At 35.8% G+C, this 20541-nt stretch overlaps 1 protein-coding gene across 1 annotated transcript in view; it reads right to left on the reverse strand.

The window, feature by feature from the left end:
- The window catches only part of nfasca (neurofascin homolog (chicken) a), a 72194-nt gene that overhangs the window by 35135 nt on the left and 16518 nt on the right, over positions 1–20541 (reverse strand). Inside the window, exons 3-22 of the mRNA XM_053652670.1 lie at positions 19360–19511; positions 16939–16956; positions 16042–16147; positions 15059–15255; positions 13311–13433; positions 12202–12372; positions 8117–8228; positions 7828–8012; positions 7542–7673; positions 7290–7433; positions 7022–7133; positions 6777–6943; positions 6100–6247; positions 5844–5974; positions 5365–5406; positions 3798–3899; positions 3460–3657; positions 2837–2907; positions 1892–2114; positions 1696–1811 (exon numbers count right to left, since the gene is read on the reverse strand). Of these exons, the coding sequence (XP_053508645.1) occupies positions 1696–1811; positions 1892–2114; positions 2837–2907; positions 3460–3657; positions 3798–3899; positions 5365–5406; positions 5844–5974; positions 6100–6247; positions 6777–6943; positions 7022–7133; positions 7290–7433; positions 7542–7673; positions 7828–8012; positions 8117–8228; positions 12202–12372; positions 13311–13433; positions 15059–15255; positions 16042–16147; positions 16939–16956; positions 19360–19453 (2592 nt within the window). The 5' untranslated portion in view covers positions 19454–19511. The remainder of the gene's footprint in view (positions 1–1695; positions 1812–1891; positions 2115–2836; positions 2908–3459; positions 3658–3797; positions 3900–5364; positions 5407–5843; positions 5975–6099; positions 6248–6776; positions 6944–7021; positions 7134–7289; positions 7434–7541; positions 7674–7827; positions 8013–8116; positions 8229–12201; positions 12373–13310; positions 13434–15058; positions 15256–16041; positions 16148–16938; positions 16957–19359; positions 19512–20541) is intronic.

The following is a 20541-nucleotide window of genomic DNA, read 5'->3' on the forward strand; positions in this document are numbered from 1 at the left end:
GTGTGCAAAATTAGGAAATTTATGATAAAATAACTGTAATTCCATTCCATTCTAATACTTATTTATGACAAATGCAATAAAATGAATATGTAAACAATATTAATGTTTCCATTAAAACAAAACAGTAAAACATAAATAAAACATCTCTTATACCTTTAAAATGAAAATAAAGAATATGTTAGCTTTTACATTATTATAATAATTTTTATTAAAAAAAATTTCACTGTGGTATGTTATCCAGAATATATATATGCACCAGTGAATGTGCTGAACAACTGACTAGAGATTTGCAAACAACTGATTTGAGACTAGACATGGACTTGAAGACAGAGACTCGAGAAAAACACGAATCATTTTGGTTTGGCATTCCCAAACCAACATTCTCTCTTTACAACCCCACATGACAGCGTCAAACACCACATTTTTCTATTCATTCCTCATTCATTCATTCTCTATCAGTATGTCCCGCATCTTGCAACTTGAGATGATGTCCTGCATTTTGATTGGCAATAAAAACTTTGAACAGACTAAGTGTGGAAGCGGGGGCATGCTCGAGCACCGTATTGTGAATGCAGGGCGGAGTCACTGGAGGTGAACGGTAAGGATTGCATACCTGCAGGGAATTATAATAATGAATGTTCTGTGTTGCAGTGAGCAAAGGTGAGAATAAAAACAGGAGAGACAGGTGCCTCGAAAGACAGCGAGAGCCAACTAGCACAGAGCCATGTGTGTGCGTGTGTGTCTATAAAATAAAACCGCTGTCTCCAGCTTCCTTATTCCCTACCCGAATCTGGGAAAGTGTTACACTAAGGTTTTAGTTATTTTGTCTCATGTTTCTACAATAATATTTCAGTAGGTTATAAACTGAAATAGACGGAAAACATTAGTTGCATCAGGCCAAATCTGACATTCATCCAACTGCTATGAAGAAAGTATTGAAGCCTGTCATCACAGGGCTGTCAGCTTTCACTCAAACTAGGCACACGTGAGGTCAAGCCATAGAAATCCTTTTTCCCTCCCACTTATTTTTTTTTATGCAGTAATGTTTCTCTTTGTTGCATTGTTTGATACAAAATACATAAATATTAATAAATATAAATTGGCTGAGTGTACATGTTTCTTATTAATTTAGATAGACATCAAAATGGTAGGCCTTTGGGTGCCGGAAATATGTCCCACATTTTCCCACACAAACTTACTACATGTCACACATTTGGTCCGTTTGCATCTCGTCACCATACTCCAAAGAGCATTTTGAAGGGAGAGTAATGAAGCTAGTCATGCTGTAAGATTGCTTCATATTGAATTTCCATTAAAAATGACTTAAAAATTGAGTTCCGAGTGACCATTATTTTTGAGCGCCACACCTTTTAGCCTCACAGTGGATGATAAAGTGAAAGAACTATTGCTAAAAACAGAACAAAGACTTCAGACTTGACTTGGACTTGGACCTCAACGACTTGAGACTTTATTTGGACTCCACCTCAAAGACTTGAAACTTGACTTGGACTTGGACCTCGGGGACTTGTGAACATGTCTGATATGTACAATATCATATCTGTGACATCTTTAACACAGATGTGACAGATTTTAAAGTAGCAGTGTTGAACACTCTTTTTTTTTTTTAGCTCTAGTACAATGAATATGGAGATCATATCCACTTCATGAATGACAGTAAGGAAGGTAAGAACTCACCCTGTACTCTTTAAACTCTCCATTAATGGATTTGGCCTCGACAGGGCTCCAGTTTACATTCACTTTATTGCTGTTTGTCTTTGTCACCCTGAGGTCTCCAGGTGCCTCCGTGGGCCCTGACAGAAAAGTGCAAAAAGTGAAGCATATGGTATTCCAAGCACATAGAGGATAACATAATTAAAATGCAGGTACTTACTGTCCTCCCCTGAGTAGCCAATCACTATGTTTGACTCAGGGCCTGCACCAAAGTCATTGACTGCCTGGATCTTGATCTCATAGGGGACATAAGTGTCTGTATCACCAACCACATGCTTTGTATTGGTAGTGGTGATGTTATTCCACTCCTCCTCCAAGTCCTTCCTCCTCCATGAGACCACATAACGTAGATCAGGCCCATTCCTTTGGTTATCAAGAAGGGGCTGTGATCATAGATGCATATATTAGTTTAAAGAAAGAGGCACTGCAGGAAATAGCTAAGCCTAGTTACATATTTATATAGGTATTATAAAAGTTAAGTGACAGACACAAATTTTCTGTAGAAACAGGATGTTTTGGCAAAAGTCCACTGGTTTCACCTTTTACAGCTTTACAAACAATTTGTTTGCACAGCTTAGGAAGGATTTTTGTCCAAACAATCCTGTTTCTCCAAAAACGTTTACTGCATTTACAATATTTATTGCAGTCACTTCCTGGAAGTTTCTTTGTATAAAAATAAATCAATTTAACAGAGAATACAATTCTGACCAAAGTGGAGCAAAGTCAGAAATTTGCTACAGCTATTGTGCACTTGTTTCTGGTCCTTTGTTAGTTTTGTGGCATATGTATCATTGTCAGCTAGTAAAAAGACTAGATACTTTAATTCTATTCTATTAAGTCGTTTTGGACAAATACCTGTGGCAAAGGAATGTAATGTACCCAAAACTACTATAAAGAGTATCCCCTAAAAACGGTATTTTGTGTGTCTATTTCCATTAACAATGAAACTGTTGCTAATGACTGTGAGATACATAGGCACATCAAAGATATTGAATAAAGGATGAGCTTTCTCCAGTTTGCTATAAAAATCAAAATAGATGGTGTGTTTTAATGAGACAAACAGAAGATGAGGGTTAAACTAGAAAGACATTACATCAGTAGTCACCTGCCAAGTGATCTCCATGTTGGTTTTCTTGGTACCCCACCCTTTAAGGCCATTGGGATAAACATAAGGAGCTAAAAAACAGAAAGCTTCACATTAACATCCTATTAATACTTTGTGCAATTTCTTTTAATTAATTTCTCAAAATCTTTCACTACATAATCGTATTAGAGATCATATTAGGTCATTTTAAACCCCCCAAAACGTCATCTCAACCTCACCTTATTTCATTTTAAGTCACACAGTATTTAGTAACTATGATAAGTTTGATAAATAATATAAATAATTTTAAGAACTATATAAATCTATAAAAATCTATCTATAAAACTATATAAACGATATAAATCTGGATTCACCAACAGCTCCTGTGAATTTAAATGGTTAAAATATGTGTTCAAAATTATTTCTGTCCTCATCACATGACCATCATATACTATCTGCTCAATGCTCACGCACACCTAACCACAATAAGTATATTAAGGTTTTTTGTGCATCTGTAAATATTGTTGAAATATGAAAGTCAGTCTCTTGAATATACTGTATTTGACAAACATATTGAGGAATAAATATGACGTTGTAGTCAGTAGAGCAGGAACAGTAATATTTTCTCGCCCACGGTCACTTACGTGCTCCGCTGGTCTGGTAGCGGGCTGATGGCTGGCTTGGTCGGCTCAGACCAACACTGTTGATGGCGATCACTCTGAACTGGTAGTTCACAAACGGAGACAGATTCAGGTTCACAGAGTTCTGATCACCTGCGTAACTGGACAGATTTTGCCATTCGCCTGGTCTCCACCGGTTCTCTTCATACTGAACAAGGAATTCTGCAAAGATGGGGCATAACAAATTCTACAACTATTTGCTAGTTTATAAATTCTTAGAATGTTAGATATTCAAGTAATATCTGAATATTCACATTAAATAATTCTGTATTTGTGTGTGAGGAGTAATGATGGAATTGTACTTGTAACAGGACTGTTGTTCTCATTGCCAGGGATCCAAGTGAGCCGGACAGAGCGTGCTGATAGATCAGACAACTCCAGATCCTGAGGAGGATCAGGAACAGCTGGAAAAAACACAGGACAAATGTGAGCAATAATATCACATTTTTGCATTCTATGTCGTCTTTCCAAAGGGTACTGTTAATAAAGTCAGCATCTGAATTATTATTACCAATAAGCATAGCTTGAAATTAACACTTATTCAACTGCCAAAAGCTATCAAAACTCACCAGCCACGTTGATCGGTTTGATAACCTTATATGTTGCTCGTAAATAAATAAATAAATAAATCAGTAAATCAATCAATCAGTGCTATAAAGTGGCATCTCCTTGCACATGCACATTTTCTGGGTTATCTCATAGAAAGACAGATTTAGATAGAAATTTAGACAGAAAGATAGCTATAGGCAAAATTTGCAAATATAAAGCAGATGTGAAAATACCAGGTCAAATAATGATATAAAGCAGTACAAAGAAGTCAAAAAATGTGAAAAAAACAAAAACAAAACATGAATCTACAATATTAATCAGCTCTGTGTGTGGCCTGTGTAAGACCCAGCTGAAAGCTATTGTAACATCTTGTCAAAACTTTCAGTGCTCTGGAAAAAATACAATAAAATTTATAATGCTTGTTAGCATCCATATTAGTAGGTAATAACAGGCCATCTCAAAAAATTAGAATATCATGGAAAAGTTCATTTCAAACCAGAGTATCCGGAGGAAAACCCCGAAGGTTGGGGAGAACAGGCAAATGGAGGGAGGTACTTGAACACCCAACCCCGGAGGTGCAAGGCAAAAGTGGAGGACCACAAATAAAACATGCAGTAATTCCTACACCATTCACCTGATTTGGATGTCAATAGTCTCAAATTAAAGCTGAAAGTCTGCACTTTGAGAACATATTTATTACTTCAACTCCTATATACCGTGGGAGGTAGCTAAAACAACAACAATTTTGTCAGTGTCCAAATGTATGTAATTGATTATGTATACATGTGTGTGTGTGTATGTGTATATATATATATATATATATATATATATATATATATATATATATATATATATATATATATATGCTATTTATTTATCTATTCATTTGAATGTTATACTGCCCACATTGATACATCATCTGAACATGAGCTTTTAAGTTTAGAATGTTTGTAAATCCATCACACCAATCATGATTTAAAGCTGTTTGAGTAAGCCAAGCTCTGCCAAGGAAGTATTTATTGGCATTGTTTAAAAATATAACTGAGGTTCAGACTCACTTGAGTATTTCGATAGCAATTGTGTGAAGTTAAGCCAAAAATTGTACTGCTAGTATGCAAAAGTAGGTTTCGGATGAAATTTAGTGGCTAGATATACTTTAAACGTAATATTCTGCTTTAGAAATGTAAACTGAATATAGAGCACAGTGAGAAAAGTCAGTCTGACAATCATACAGCCATTCAGTCTCAAAAACAAATAAACAAAAATAAATCAACAATAACAAAAAACTTTTAGAGGAGGAGAAAGAAGAAGAAATGTTACCTGCTACAGCACTAGTTTTAGAGGGAGCTAGGGATTCATCCTCTGTGAGGTCAAAGGTGAAATGTTATGGGTTAGTAGGTCTATTAGTAAAACAACTAAATCTTTATATACAGTCTCTACGCTAGTGAGCTTAGAAAAAAAAAGAAACTATACAGATACATATCAAGTAAAAGCTAAGATGAAAGAAGAAACATTACAGACATACATTCTATGGAATTACAATGGCATCTACAGGTCACCAACATGATTTAACTAAAGGAAAATAAATATTAAGAGAAAACTATTACTTAGATGCAGCTAGTTAAAAGAGTGTAAATATTGGCATATTTTAGCTACATGACAATATCCTACGTAATAAGCAATAAGATAATAAGTAATGTGTTAAAATGGTCAGCAATGAGAGCTAACACAGAAACAAGCCAAACTTTGCTTTAATTCTGTAACTGTGTGTGTGTGTGTGTGTGTGTGTGTGTGTGTACCTAAAACAGTAAGGCGGGCCGAGGCAGAGTCCTGGTCTAACTCTGTGGTAACTGTGCAAGTGTATGTTCCCTCATCATCAGGCTGGATGTTGCTAAAGGATAACGCGTCCTCCTCCTTCTTAAACTTGCTCCTAAGTGCAGCACACATTTTCAGTTAGATTTAAAATTAGATTAGATAAATCAGTATGAACTAAGTGTGGTGGTAATGCAGGCACAATGGAATAGTGTGATGAGTGGTGTAGTGCGTATTGCGTACAGCCAAGCAAAATGGAGGGGCTTGTCGTTTTTGAGCCAGGTGACCGTAATGGGGAGTGTGGAATCGTGTTTAATCTTGCAATCAAAACGAGCCACGCTTCCTCTGTTGGCAGAGAGGTCCTCTGGAACTCGGACAATTCGCGTCGGCTCTGAAAGGAAAAAAACAAAAGTAAGCAATAAACATTTAGTTATACCCTTAACCTACCTCTTTTGATTGTATAGCAATGGCATTGAAAGAGTTATTTTAAAAAATCTCAAATATTGCCTTAATCTCACATATAAAAAAAAAAAAAAAACAATAAAAAGAGGCACATAAAATATCACCTTGTTTTTCTCAGATCTATTTTTGATTCAAAACATTATCAATTTCATTTATTGGAGAAATTGGGCCAAGCATATAAAGTTTTATTTATTGAAATATTATTCTACTTTTAGTCATTTATTTTTTATTTATAGTTTAATTGTTTGTTTGTTTTACTCAAACAGAATAATATTACTCTTTGGTTAACGTGACAGTTTTTTAGAGTCTTTAGAGTTGAAAGAATAGTACTTAGAGTTGAAAGTAGAAGCCAATGTGGCGTGAACATTTGAACAGAATTCACACTTTTAGAACTTTGTCTAGACATTAAAACCTTATTATTTGGACAATTTTGTAATACTTTATTTTAGATTCCTCACCTTTAACTTCCAAACGGACCTGATCTTCAGCTTTGCCCAAGATGTTGCTTGCCACAAAAGTGTAAGTTCCCTGGTCTTCAGGTCGAACTCGCTTGATCTCCAGGGTACCGTTTTCATGTAAGCTGTACTTCCCAACATTTGGAGCTATACCCTGGCCATTCTTAAACCTAGATGAACACACACCATTAGCATGGTACATTCTGAATCTCAACCTTACACAATTATACAACCTCTGTAGAACTTACCACCGCACAAATGGGTAAGGTGAGCCAAAAAAAGGACAATCCAGAAAGGCTTGTTTGCTCTCGATCACCTTAATCAGCTGGTTCTTGGGGCCCAGTAACCGTGGTGCCATATCTGTAAATAACCAGGGTGCCACATCATTTGATATGACTCAGTTACAGTATTTTTCATTTCCATTTTCTAGTTTAGCACTGAAATGTGTCCTCCCTCTACTGCAACACTGGATTAAATTCAACATCTAACCACTTTGTTATTCGATAGATCTCTCACCCAGTATGTTGACAAAAGCATTGGCCAGCAGGTAGCCATGTTCGTTTGAGGCATTGCACTGGTATACAGCGCTGGTGCCAATTTGCACTGAGCTGAAGATGATTGCATCACCAACTACCTCCCTGCTTGGATTTTCCAGTGAACCTGAAGTTTCAAATGTAAAAAACAGACAAAAAGGTTTGATTTGGCAAAAGGTGTTGGGCAGCACAGTGTTGTAAGGATAAAAAAATAAGGATTGAAATGCAGACTCACTCTCTATCGGCTCTCCATTTACAAGCCACTGGATGCTGGGTTTGGGGTTTCCACTGGCTAAACACTGCAGTTGGCCATTCTCATTGGGAGCTAACACGAGGTTAGATGGCTTATGTAGCCAAAATGGAGCAGCTATGGGAGGTAAGACATAAAACTTACACATGCACGTGAATATCTTTTTTTCTGGTTCTCTTTATTACTTGCCAAGCTCTTCAGAAAGCTATCAAACAATAAATAAGTTTCCAAGGTGCCAAATGTTTAGACTCGTATCTTCTTTGGGTCTGACCTTTAACCTGAACGGAGATAGTGTGGCGGGTGCTGCCCATCTTATTACTGGCCATGCAGATGTAGTCTCCAGAATCCTCATCTGACACAGACACTATAGACAGGGTTTTATTGAAGTTCTCAAATCTGGCCTTTCTCTCTGGCAAATCCCCTCCTTTCTTAAACCATTTGATTCTAGGAGTTGGACTGTGTGGATCAGAAAGCACAGGTGTCATAAGGCATAATATTACACCTAAACACCAGAACAGCAACATATCCGACTACTGAGTGTGTTCTTCAGAATAACTCACACTCCAGCAGCTATACACTCCAAGAGAAGCTCCTCTCCGCGGAGAACCATCTTGGAGCTGGATATTCCCGAGGGAGAGAGAAAAGTAGGTGTTGATTCTTGAATGTTACGTGCTGCGGGACAGGAGAAAATTAATTTACTAATAAAGAATACACACAGATAAAGACAAACAGACCAATAACCGGGTTTTTTCTCCCAATTGCATTTTAATATTGAATCAGAAGAAGAAGAACAACAACAAGAAACAATTCCAATAGAGTTACAATTACTTTGTGCTTGAATCCCTAATATTAACTGAATAGCACACACACACACACACACACACACACAAAGCAAGGTTATAACATGTTGTAATAATTGAGTCAAGGCCTGTTAGTGACACAGGGATATTAGCCTATGAGAAGTCACAAACACATATTGTACAACTTTCTTCTGACAACGCAGAGCTTGATCTGATGGAAGAACTTCCAAGATGGTGGAGACTTAATAGAGAAAATTTATTTATTAGTCACTTAAGTACAAAATTTGTAAAAGTCTATTTGTTAATTTTCCTGGTTGCACTCATGCACTTTGCAATTATTATATTCTTGCACGGTAATAAATCTAAACTTAAATTAGTAAGAAATTTTGATGATGGAAATAGTGGAATGGTTTATGGTGATTTTAATGATTAGTGGTTGAAATATGCCCATTTAAGGTGGATTCTAACAGGAAGTGTTTGCAAGTCATTTGAGTGATGCCACAAACCCCACTACAATACTTATAGTGTATTTATATTTGAAACCATTAAAACCATTATTGGTTCTATTTTTTATTATATTATTTGTCCTTTAGATTTTTATCTTATTATGTTATCTATAATAATATCTATTATTTCATCTTGTTCAAAGATATGTGGCTCAAACTAAGTGGATCTTTGTGGCTGTTACAATATATGTTCTCCAGTCAATACTGTATGCTGACTGTATCGCATTCATACAGCATATAGCATTGTCCTATACAGCTCAGCTGTAATTGTAGCTAACATTAAATTTAAGATTATTGTGAAATCATTAGCTTGTTAGCTAACTATTCTATTCATCTACATCCCGTTGGGAATTCGTATATGAATAAGATCAAGTTCTATGTTGCCGGAAGAAAGGGGGTTGTTTGAGCGTGACTAATCATAGAGTAGGTGTGGAACCCTCTTATCCCCAACCCAAACTCTCAAAAATTAATTAATTAATATTTCACACTCACAAGGTATTCTCTTTCAATAACCACACTTGTGACCCTACTCTCTATTAAGGATAATATTTAATCATTGTAGTAATGTCAGCTACCTCAACATACTAGCATGCTAGCTAACTTTGCTAAAATCAACTAACTACAAGATTGGCTAATTAATGTTAGTTAGCAAATTAGCTAGCTAACTAATCATACCCACAAAGTTAACATTTGCTAAGTCAGATAACTAACTAGCATTAACTGAAATTTCATTTGATTAGTTTTGTTATAATTATGGGACAGTAATAACTGTAATAATTACAGGATATTTTATGAAAGGTACATGACATTACATTAGTAGAAACTTTTGTTTATTGTTAACTTGTAGGACTGCAGTTCAAGTTGGACTTGTAGCTGTGCCACATTTTGTGTATCATGACGGTTGATTCCTTAGTCTAGAAATAGTAGATAATCAGTGTTAGGTAAGTGACAAAAAAACTAATCCACTACAGATTACTAATTACTACGTTAAAATTGTAATCTGATTACTTCACTGATTACTGCATATAAAAATGAATCAGATTACTAATTACTTTACTTTCACGTTACTTTCAAAACCTATCAAACCTACAAAAATACACTACGAAGTGAAACTCATAGTTCTTTCAGTAATTTTAACGTGTCAATTTATGACATGATCAGAAAAAGTTGGATTTATCATAAAACTGGCCTCAGGTGTTATGACTGTTTGTAGAATTACCAGACCAATAAAATATTAAACTTTTCTTACTAGTCTCATTTGGTGTCGCTAGCCAAGGGGAGGCACAGCTAAGCTATCATTGTATGGGTTGCAAAGTATATTATCTTTCCTCTCTATGCTCCGCTCATATCAAGTTCACGGAAACTGGAAGTCATATAGACATTTACACACCTTGTTTTCCTGCTCAGCTCAGAGGATGTTAGTGTCAGTTTCCCCTTTACTGGTTTAAAAAAAATTGGCGTATGTCCATTTTTCCTCACACTGACTGTGTGAGCTAGCGATTGGCAGAATTGAGAGCTGTCAGCCAATAAGACACGTGTTTCCATATATTTTCCTGTAAACCCCCTGTCTGATTGGTCTAACCTCTGTTGACTGAAGATATAAAATTACAACACCACTGTCTTATTTTACTGACATTGTTAGTGACAGACCGCTGGAGAATAATTCGCAGATAAAGAAAAAATCTTCGGGGCAAAAGTGATTTATTTTTTAAATTAATTTTTACCTAATATTTTTTTCTTAACAATAAATTTGTACATAAATTTACATAAATTTAAAATGTTATGCGTTACATTATTGCGCTATCAGAAAAAAGTAATTAGATTACAGTAACGCATTACTTTGAAACAGGTTATACCCAACTCTGTACATAATACTCCTATTTTGTTTAACAATCACATGTTGTCCCCTCTTTCCCAGTATAACAAGTGATCCTGTCATGTTGTTTTCTTAGGATTTGACTGCATGTGCTTTAGTTTCTGTTCTAGTCCTGTCTTCATCCCTGTCCTGTCACTGGTTGATTACCCTAATGTGTTCATCTGTTCTGTGTCTCACCTTAGTTACTTTGGTTGTTTGCTTCTGTTCTTTTGGCCTGTTTTTTTTTGTTCTTCCTTGCAAAGTCTTATTGTGCATTTTTACCATTAAGTCTGAGGCTTATATCCAGTGCCTTATTTCCTGCTTCCATATTTTGGTTTTGACCCAGGCTAGTGTTTTCAGTTTCTGATTAGGAATTGACCTTGTTTAACTTTGTCTACCAGTGCTCACACCCGCACAACAGACATTGACAGTTGATAAGCACCACATTCAACATTTTTGGCTAAAATGTGGCTTAATTAGAACAGGTGCAGCTACATGTCTCCTATCTAAAATACATTCTTGTAATAATAACCAGAATAGACTGCCAGGGAAAAAAGTGTGACATGACAATGTTATACTGGCACATGGTTATTAGAGACACAAATTCCAGCCCTGTTAGAAGACAGAAAACTGATGTTAGAGCTAGTTAGGGAGAGAGAAGAGATGCTGAAGCTGTAGATAGCCTTTCTGTGACTCACCACCATATATGTAAGTGTCGTTTGAAGAGTAAACAGTGTCATTATAAGGTTCCTCTGTGGACAGAATTAGATCATCAACGTCCAGAAAGTTTGTTGTATTCTGACATTGCTTTAAACTATTTATTCATCCTGATTCTGTTCCTTTTAATCATAACATCTGAGTGGGTAACTATCAAAGTCAGAGTAAATTAGCAAACTTTCCACACAAAATAGAGTAATAAGCCCTGTCTTTTTATTTTACTAGTCTGAAAATTTGGGAACCAGCAAAGAACCTGTAAACAAAGGTCAGCTGTCAGGAAGAGGGGGCTGGGCCCCTTCTGTACTATTCCTCGTGCTAAGATCTGATTGGATCAATAGAATCAATTCTGAGTAACTCTCAATAGCCTTCAGTGAAAACCCCACATGTCATCTTAAAACTCAGTCTTGCAATAAACAGCCTCATCATATTTCAAATAGTGCAATTATGTATTGACACACTTTTAAAGGCAGGAAATATTTTTACTGGTAAGAGTATAGCTACATGATGGATCTTTTTGGATGGACAATTATCTCAAAACCTTTCACAGGTGTTCCTTCATCCACTAGCTATGTGAAAGTTAAAATATGACAGCGTATCCAATCTGCAACATGGAGCAATGCACTGTAGTAATGGCGCACCATCAATAGATGGCCACATTCTACCTCAGTATTCATTATCTGATGCACACACTTCAATCCAACACTATGATAAGATACACATATACACATATACTATAATCAGCTGATCCTGAGTCAGCCCATACTCACTTGTCTGCACTTTGAGAATAAAAGGATTCTTCTGCTGGATGGTGTGTGTGAAGAGAAATCGGGCATTGCAGCTGTAGTCGGTGTTAGCATCCTTAGCGAGCACATTAGAGAAGTAAAGATCTCCATTCAGTCCCATGGACACTCGAGCATCCTGCTCTATATTCCCCATTCCTGGGTAAAAATGAGAAAAAATATTCAACAACTGTATACTTTAGATATGAAAGCCTGTGTGTGGTTCTGAAAGCTTCTGAAACTAATGTGAATTACACTCTGACACTCGTGCGCCAGTGGTCTATCTCATGGCAAAATAAAAAGATTTGACTTTTATAAGTTATATCAGAGTTTCTCATACATTTTGAAGCCAATGTCCTGTTTAACTGTAAAATAATTTTTACTGCCCACATCAGTATACCGTACATGTATATTTTATGAACATAATCCAACTATTCAAATATCAAACTCAATAACAAATATAATAACTTTGATATAGTCAGTGTAGTATAATATATATATATATATATATATATATATATATATATATATATATATATATATGATACTGAATTTCTCAGCCGATAACGATAACCGATACTGATAGTTCTGCCTTTTATGCCTTCTTTTAAATTAATAATAATTAATTCCACAATTCTGAAAGAACTGCAAATAAAAAGTTTATTCTTTCCATTTCAACAAGTTGTTTCACTTAGGGGTGGGTTAAAGTTGTTGGAGGGGTGGACTTGTTTCACTGCTGCTACTTCTGGTATAAAATTTTAGCAGTGCAGAGCTTACAAACTGCAGTTTTGTCATCATTCCACACAAGAGACATTATCTTTACAAAATCAATGTGTTTTCCCGCCCTCTTTTTATTGACAGGATATAATCGGCCCTGATCATCAGATGTTTTTAAACTATCGATAGCCGATTGCGGAAAAAATAGCCTTTATTGCCGATACTGATTATCGGCGCATCTCTTATATATATATATATATATATATATATATATATATATATATATATATATATATTGTTTTTTTTTATTTTAAATCACTGACCCTATAGCTATGCTGACCCTATATCTTTGAAAGGAGTGAAGGAAAGTGCTGACTTACCACTGTTCATCCAGAATGTTTTAGGTGGGGGAAGGCCTGGGGGTGGGTTACAGGCCAGGACCAGAGGTGATCCCTCACTTACTACCACTGGCTCCAAAACCTCTTTGGGCCACAGCGGTGCCTCTGAGGGACAAAGGAAAGCATTAGAGCTGGTCATTTCAGCACAGAACCTATTGCAAGTTATGGTAGTGCCACAGTCTTGGGTTGTTGTATTGCCCGTGATTTGTGTATCATCTTTTCTATTGGTTTCATGGATATTTATAGCAGTTATTATTTGATAAATGCCTCAGTCGACATGATGTGAAATGTTATCTTTGTGATACTAAAGATCAGCAAATTAAGAAACGTTAATCATGAGTACATTCTAGACATATACCGTATATTCCCGACGACAGTGTAACTAATGTCATTCTGTACATATGTTGTACATATTTATAGGGACATGGCTATAGTGGCAAGCAGAAAAAATAGTTAAGATTGTAGTATATGTGCAGTTGACTGCTACTGTGCTAATTTCCACATCCATATTGTTTCATTCTGTGCTATGCTGTACACTGAGAGGTAACTTCCAAAATAAACACTGGATTTGACAGTAAAATGTAAGGTGAACAACAAGCATTACTGCTTTTGCATAAATTTGGTGTTTTCTATTATCTAAACATGTTGCAAAAAGTTTTCTGCTTCTGTCTGCAATATAATTTTAGTGATTTATGCTTAAGAATACTATATAGAAGTATTTTTATTCATAAGGTAAAGCCTACTAGCCTGCTCCATAACACTGCAACTGGGCAAAATGTGCTATGTTAGCAAGTGACCGGATTTTTTTTACTTAATATCCAGATCAGCAAATAAAGGATTTGAAACATGGAAATATCAAATATTGCTGTAGTAATTAATATAATGTGTTTAACAAATTACACAATTTGCCATCAGAAATCTGGACTTAATGTTGAGGTTTAAAATTAGCTTTACTGTTCTTACATTTATGCACACTAGGGAAGACTGATAAAACAGATTTTTTTACACTGAAGGTACTGCAGCTAAAGCCAATTTTCCAGAGGATTTGCTTTTCTAGTACTACAGTATGTTTTTTTTTTTTTAAATTTACGTATGGTAGAACTTCTCGCTATTGTCACATGTATATCAAAATACTTATAATGCTAACTACACTGTTTTATCATATCAAGTGCAAAGAGGAAAGGAGTGCACAGGAAAGGAGTCACGTCATGGTGGGGTAAAGGAGCAGCTTACCTAAGCATATTTCTAATTCAGATTCTACACTGTTAGCTAAAATGATCAGCAGCATAGTCTCTGCCAATTCCAAACTGATCAAAAGAATACAGCAGAAAACATGCCAGAAATCTCTTGGCTGTATAGATCAATGTTGTTCTTTCTTTTGCAGTTGAATATATTGTATGGTACAGAAACTATAGATAATAGTAAGACACTAACAATGGAAAAATTTCTACAGATTAATACAAAAATCATGTATATATAATTTTCAGGTCCAATGTCTTGATCATTTAGTGCTCACTCACGTCAGTATTGTTCGTTCTTGTAGTACCAAAGTATTTTTAGTACAGATCTCATTGTTACTTACTGGGTTATTACAATGCCAAAGTTGTGGGTTAATTCTATTGTTAGCATTGTTATCTTTCATATGTCATCTTTGGTCCAGATCACTTGGCAGCTCATAAAGTATTTTGGTGCCTATTGAAGTGCCACATATATATCTCATGCTTTCTTACTGGAAACTCGTAGCAGTATTTTGTTGGATATGGCAGTGCCAAAGTCATTCATAGCAAAGCACTGGTATTCTCCCTCGTAGTCATCAGGCTTTCCACCATTCCTGAAGCTGATCTCCAGTGTGCCTGAGCGTTTCCTCATGGACACACGTGGATACTTCTCCACATTGAAAAACTTCCCATTTCGTCTCCACCAAAACCTGGGCAAACCAGTGGCATGCAGTTTCAGTAATGTGTCAAAGAGTTTTGGAATTTCAGGATTATTACACAGACTGGTGCACTGTTTGAGAACAAAGAAAATAACCCTCCTCAAAATACTCAGTATGTTTAAAGCATGTTAAAAATGGCTGATTCTAGACCATGAGCGTTCCACATAAGTGTTCAGTGAATGATGCACTGAATGCATTATTCTAGCACAATAGCACTGTTGCTAGGCTAGTGGAAGGTTATATAAAGCTCAATACACTGACAGAAAAACAGCCCATCTGAATGGGATCAGTGTGCAAGCATTCATCTAAGCTGGTGGAAGAAATTAGATGGAACTAGTGCCAAATACACACTCATCATCTCTCTAAAGCTAGAGGTGGGCAGGGGGACTGGCATTTCCCCTGCCAGTTTGGAGTACAGAATGTAATAGCACACACTCAACTTTCTGTGCTAATGGCTATCAACTTTAATTAGAGAAAAAGAGATTAAAAAAGAGAGAGAAAGAGGGAGAGTTGAGCAGGGACAAAATGTGACAAAGACCAGGATTGTGGGAGATCCAGAGGGACAGTGAGAGCAGACAAAAGAATACCAGCAAGAGAATAAAGCCAAATAAATAAAAGAGGAGGCCTACTTTTGAGGTTTGTGCAAATGCACAGCAATGTATATAAACAATGTCCAGGACAGGAGACTGGGACAAAAAGAGAGAGAAACAAGGGAAATACAAGAAAGTGGAAAATAAACAGTAGGAGAACAAGAGAAATGGCTTTGTGCATGCTTACGTTGGTACAGGATTGCCCTTGGCCTCACACTCAATGATGATGTTATCTCGGGGATCCACAATATAGTACTTTGCTGACTGCGTGACAATAGTGGGGGGCTGTTTCACTAGAGCAGGAGGAGAGAGAAACACTTATCAGAGAACATCTGTGGATTACTATGGTCAACTAATCAGCCTCTTATGTTCACAGATTCTACAGTAATTGGTTACACATAGCCATCATATACACACATTCCTGACTTTTGTGTGTCTGTTCCCTTAAACATTGCTTATATTCTTAGAAATTTGTATTTTTAGATCTTTACGCTTGCTTAGAGACAAACCACGTCTGTTAAAACTAAGCTTGCTTTTGGGGAAAAGATGAAGTGCTGAGCAGCTCTGCTTGGCCTATTTCTGGGCCAGAAACAATATAAGCAATACAAAGCTTAAAATAAAGAAACTAAGGTTTTTCTACATTATCTTTGAAATGATATGATTATTCTAGTTCTATGAGCATATTTTTAAAATACAGATTAAACACCAGCCTGTTTAAAGCTGAATTTATTGTATTATATTTAAACTTGGACAAGCATTGTTTGTATACTCCTCTATGTTAAGCTGTCTGAGCACTAGAAAAGTTGGTCCTCATGCCAGAAGATCATTTGCTTTATGGGAAAAGTTAAATTCTATACTAAAAATTGTTTATTTAGAATGTGGAGATTAAATATTCAGTACATCAGCCATATGAGTCAAAACTTTAGTTTTAATCTATTACTCTAGGGAAACTAAGACGGTGTCTAACAATAGTGCAGCAGACTGAGTGGTTAAAATTTTACACTAGATTATCTCAAATAAAATGTTAAATGTAATTAGGTACTCTTTAACTGAACAAGTTAGTCTGTGTTAATGGGGCACTTACAGTCCTGCTGGATTCTTGCTGTTAGTTCCATGAAATGGTGAGAGAGGGAGAGAGAGAAAGAGCACATGAAGCCCAGAATGACTGATTAGTAAACCTTAGTGAAAGCTAAAAGATAGCTACAACAGACACAACTGTTTACATTAAATTACCACACAACTGCCATTATATTATAAGTACATGTTTTTAAGAGTCCAGATTTATTATTATTATACACAATGTTAAGTTAATGCAACTGAATAGGACATACCTGTTAATGGAGTTCCGATGTGTGGAGAGCAAAGATAGCAGAATAAAAACAGGAAAAAATGTTAAGTACATTTCTGTAGTTTCCCAGTGATTATGAGCAAAGTAAAAAGTGACAGAAATTGATATGACATTAAATGGCAATGAATCACTGTCACAGACAATGCTTAATGAAGACATTTCTTTTTATTTTAATAGCATATTCACAATGTATTTTTCTTTTGGTTTAAATGACAGCCTTAGTAGGGGGTCTAGCACATAGATAATAACTACAATTATTATGATGTATGACTGTGTGCAGTCCAGTCTGCTTTTCTATTGTGCCACAGTAATTATAAAAAATGACCTTCACTTAAAGGGCAGAGCATCTTTAACATGGGGCATTTATGTGTTCATAGCTGTTTGATAGTAATGTGGCAACAAATGCAACTCTGCCGCTAGGCTATTTATCATCTTACATCAATAAAAGCACATATCTGAGACCTCGGGGGTCAGGCCATCATAAGGGGATGTGTGTGTGTGTGTGTGTGTGTGAGTGTGTGTGTGTGTGTGACAGAGAGAGAGAGAGAGAGAGAGAGAGAGAGAGAGATAGTAGCCAAGGTCAGCTTGGCAACCCTCATGAATAGGTGTCTCAGAGGAAGAAGGAGGGGTTGTAAAAAACTGAATAGAGAACATGTTTATTTCTATGTCATTACAGCTGATCCCGGAAGAGGTAAAAAAATCAACAACCCATCAACAGAACAAAAACACTCTAAAATGGATTAAGGAAATGTTTTCTAGTTTATTCTTTCATTCAAAACTCAAACCGAAAGGGATGCGTTTCCCAAAAACACTGCTGCACTGAGATAAAGGTAGAACAAGCACCATACTGAACACCCTCTCTACCAGTTAATATAATTCTAAATTTACACTGCCGTGCAAAAAGTATTTGCCCTGATTCCTTCTATTTTTGCATCTTTGTCACACTTAAATGTTTCAGATCTAAGATCTAAAATATAAGACAAAGACAACCCGAGAAAACACAAAATACAGTTATTAAATGATTGTTTAAATAATTGAAAGAAAAATGTTATCCAACACCAACTGGTCCTGTGTGAAAAAGTAATTCCCCTCTTAGTTACTCAACCAATTAAACACATTTCACTGATATTTTGGGTTCAATTAGACTAGCCAGTTCATATAGTATGAGAATCTGAACCATTTTGTGCGACAAATATGCAAAAAGAAAGGAAAATGGGGTGTGTGTGGATGCAGTACTATATGGTGCTATAGGTAAACTGAGCCCAGAGTTATCAGCCAGCAAAATGCACCAACCAACCAATACACGCCTAGGTTTAAAGGTTTAAAGAAAAAAAAACATCCTGCATTGTGTAAACTAAAATAATTACACTGTATATACTCCTCTCGTAGTTTGGAATGGCGAGAACTCTCTTGGAGAAAATGGAGGTGGGTGTCTCCATTTTCTCTCGATTCATTTGTCATCCGATTTCTTGAGCAGAGAATAGAAATACAGGGAAACAAAAAGCTCAGGAGGCACCTGAACAGATGTACACTTTTATTGATTCCCCCAGTTAATGATAAATGCCTTGTTTATAACCTTTAATGTTTTATAATGATTATTATATTTTGTTTCTTTTCCAGAAATATTGTGTAAAATTTTTTTTTGTAAATCCCTTTTTTTGGTGTTTTTCACTAAAGAAATGTGGAAGAAGAAGGCAGACACTGGGTACAATAACAGTAAAGAGAACACATTACAGTTGCTATACTGTAGTTGGCGTGATCTAATATGCTGTGTGTGTCAAAGTATGACAGAAAATGACTGAAAGCATTAGGAATCAAGGATAAGAATGCATATATTCACATCATTCAATGTGTGTGTGTGTGTGAGAGAGAGAGAGAGAGAGAGAGAGAGAGAGAAAGAGAGAGGTGGGGAGTGAGAGAGAAACAGAGACAAAAAGGGGAGGGGTAGGGGTCTCTGTATCTGTATTTTAACATAAACTGCAACATTATCATAGCACTAAACACCTCCATGTCAGATGGCTTTCTGCAATCACTGTCATCCATTAGTGAGCACAGATTTCCATCAGTCTTTTACTACACCAATTATGCCAATAATTATTTACTCCATAAGCAGTAATTAGTATCTGCCTGTGTTATGATTGTATGACTATGACTCACGGTCTGGAGGGACATTGATGGGAGCTGCCTCCTTCCACAGCAGCACAATGATTGACAGCACAGCCAGAGGAGTCCACTGCCCCTGCTTCCACATCTCTCTCCTCCGATTGGCTGGCTCCAACCTTCACGCTGCTATTGACTCAGATGCACACCTTTGATAAAATAAAAAAAAAGTATTATAAGAATTCTACTTATAAACTGTATTATGTAAACAGAATTCTTCATATTATAAATACTTATAGTAATAGGACCTTTTGATGCATTTATCAGTAGTAATATATATATATATATATATAAAATACAATATATTCTGTGCATTGTGCATATGTAGGTATTTGCAAAAGTCTACTACCAAGAGCTATTTTGATTTCAGCACAAAAGAAATCTAATCAAACGTGATACATGATGCTTAAATATTAGTAAAGTATCCATTGTTTAAAACTGGGTCAGATGTATGTTTTAGAGTTTTTTGAGAACCATTAAACTGAAATATAATTGAAAATCGTTTGCTTCATTCTTTTTTTTTTTTTTTGCCTCTGTTAATTCAAATAGGTAATAAATATATCTAGTCACAGCAAAGCAATGTGACAATACAGTATCAATATTGTAAAAATTACATCACATACCTATGTATATATAATTATGTTTATATACATACACTTTTATGAGATTACTGTGTATACTGTTCGTACTTTTATTACACTGATATGACATGCTCTTTGTTAAATAACTTATTTTTGTCGATAAATAAAAATAAAATTTAAATAAAAATAGAATTGAATAATTATAATGATATTAATAATGATAATCTTCGTTTCGTTTTAATGTGGCTAGTAAACTAATATATCATGATGAACACTGAGTATCATCGAGTATAGTGATATGATATGTGCATGTTTGCCTAATGCCACAGCACTGCTGTATTCTCGAATCTTATCAGGTATTGATTAATTTTCTATAACAGCAGTTCTGATAATAGTGCCAACTAATTAAAATCACAGATTTATATCAACGTGCTCTTTCAACTACATTATCATTTTCATAGTAACAACTCTTTCACAGGGACATGCAGATGATCTAGCTGCTAATGTAAGTGATACCCAGAGGTGGGTAGAGTAGCCAAAACTTTTACTCTAGTACAAGTAAAACTACTTGTAATAATAATTATTCAAGTAACAGTGA

Source organism: Ictalurus furcatus, chromosome 21, assembly GCF_023375685.1.
Source record: "Ictalurus furcatus strain D&B chromosome 21, Billie_1.0, whole genome shotgun sequence".
Lineage (NCBI taxonomy): Eukaryota > Metazoa > Chordata > Actinopteri > Siluriformes > Ictaluridae > Ictalurus > Ictalurus furcatus.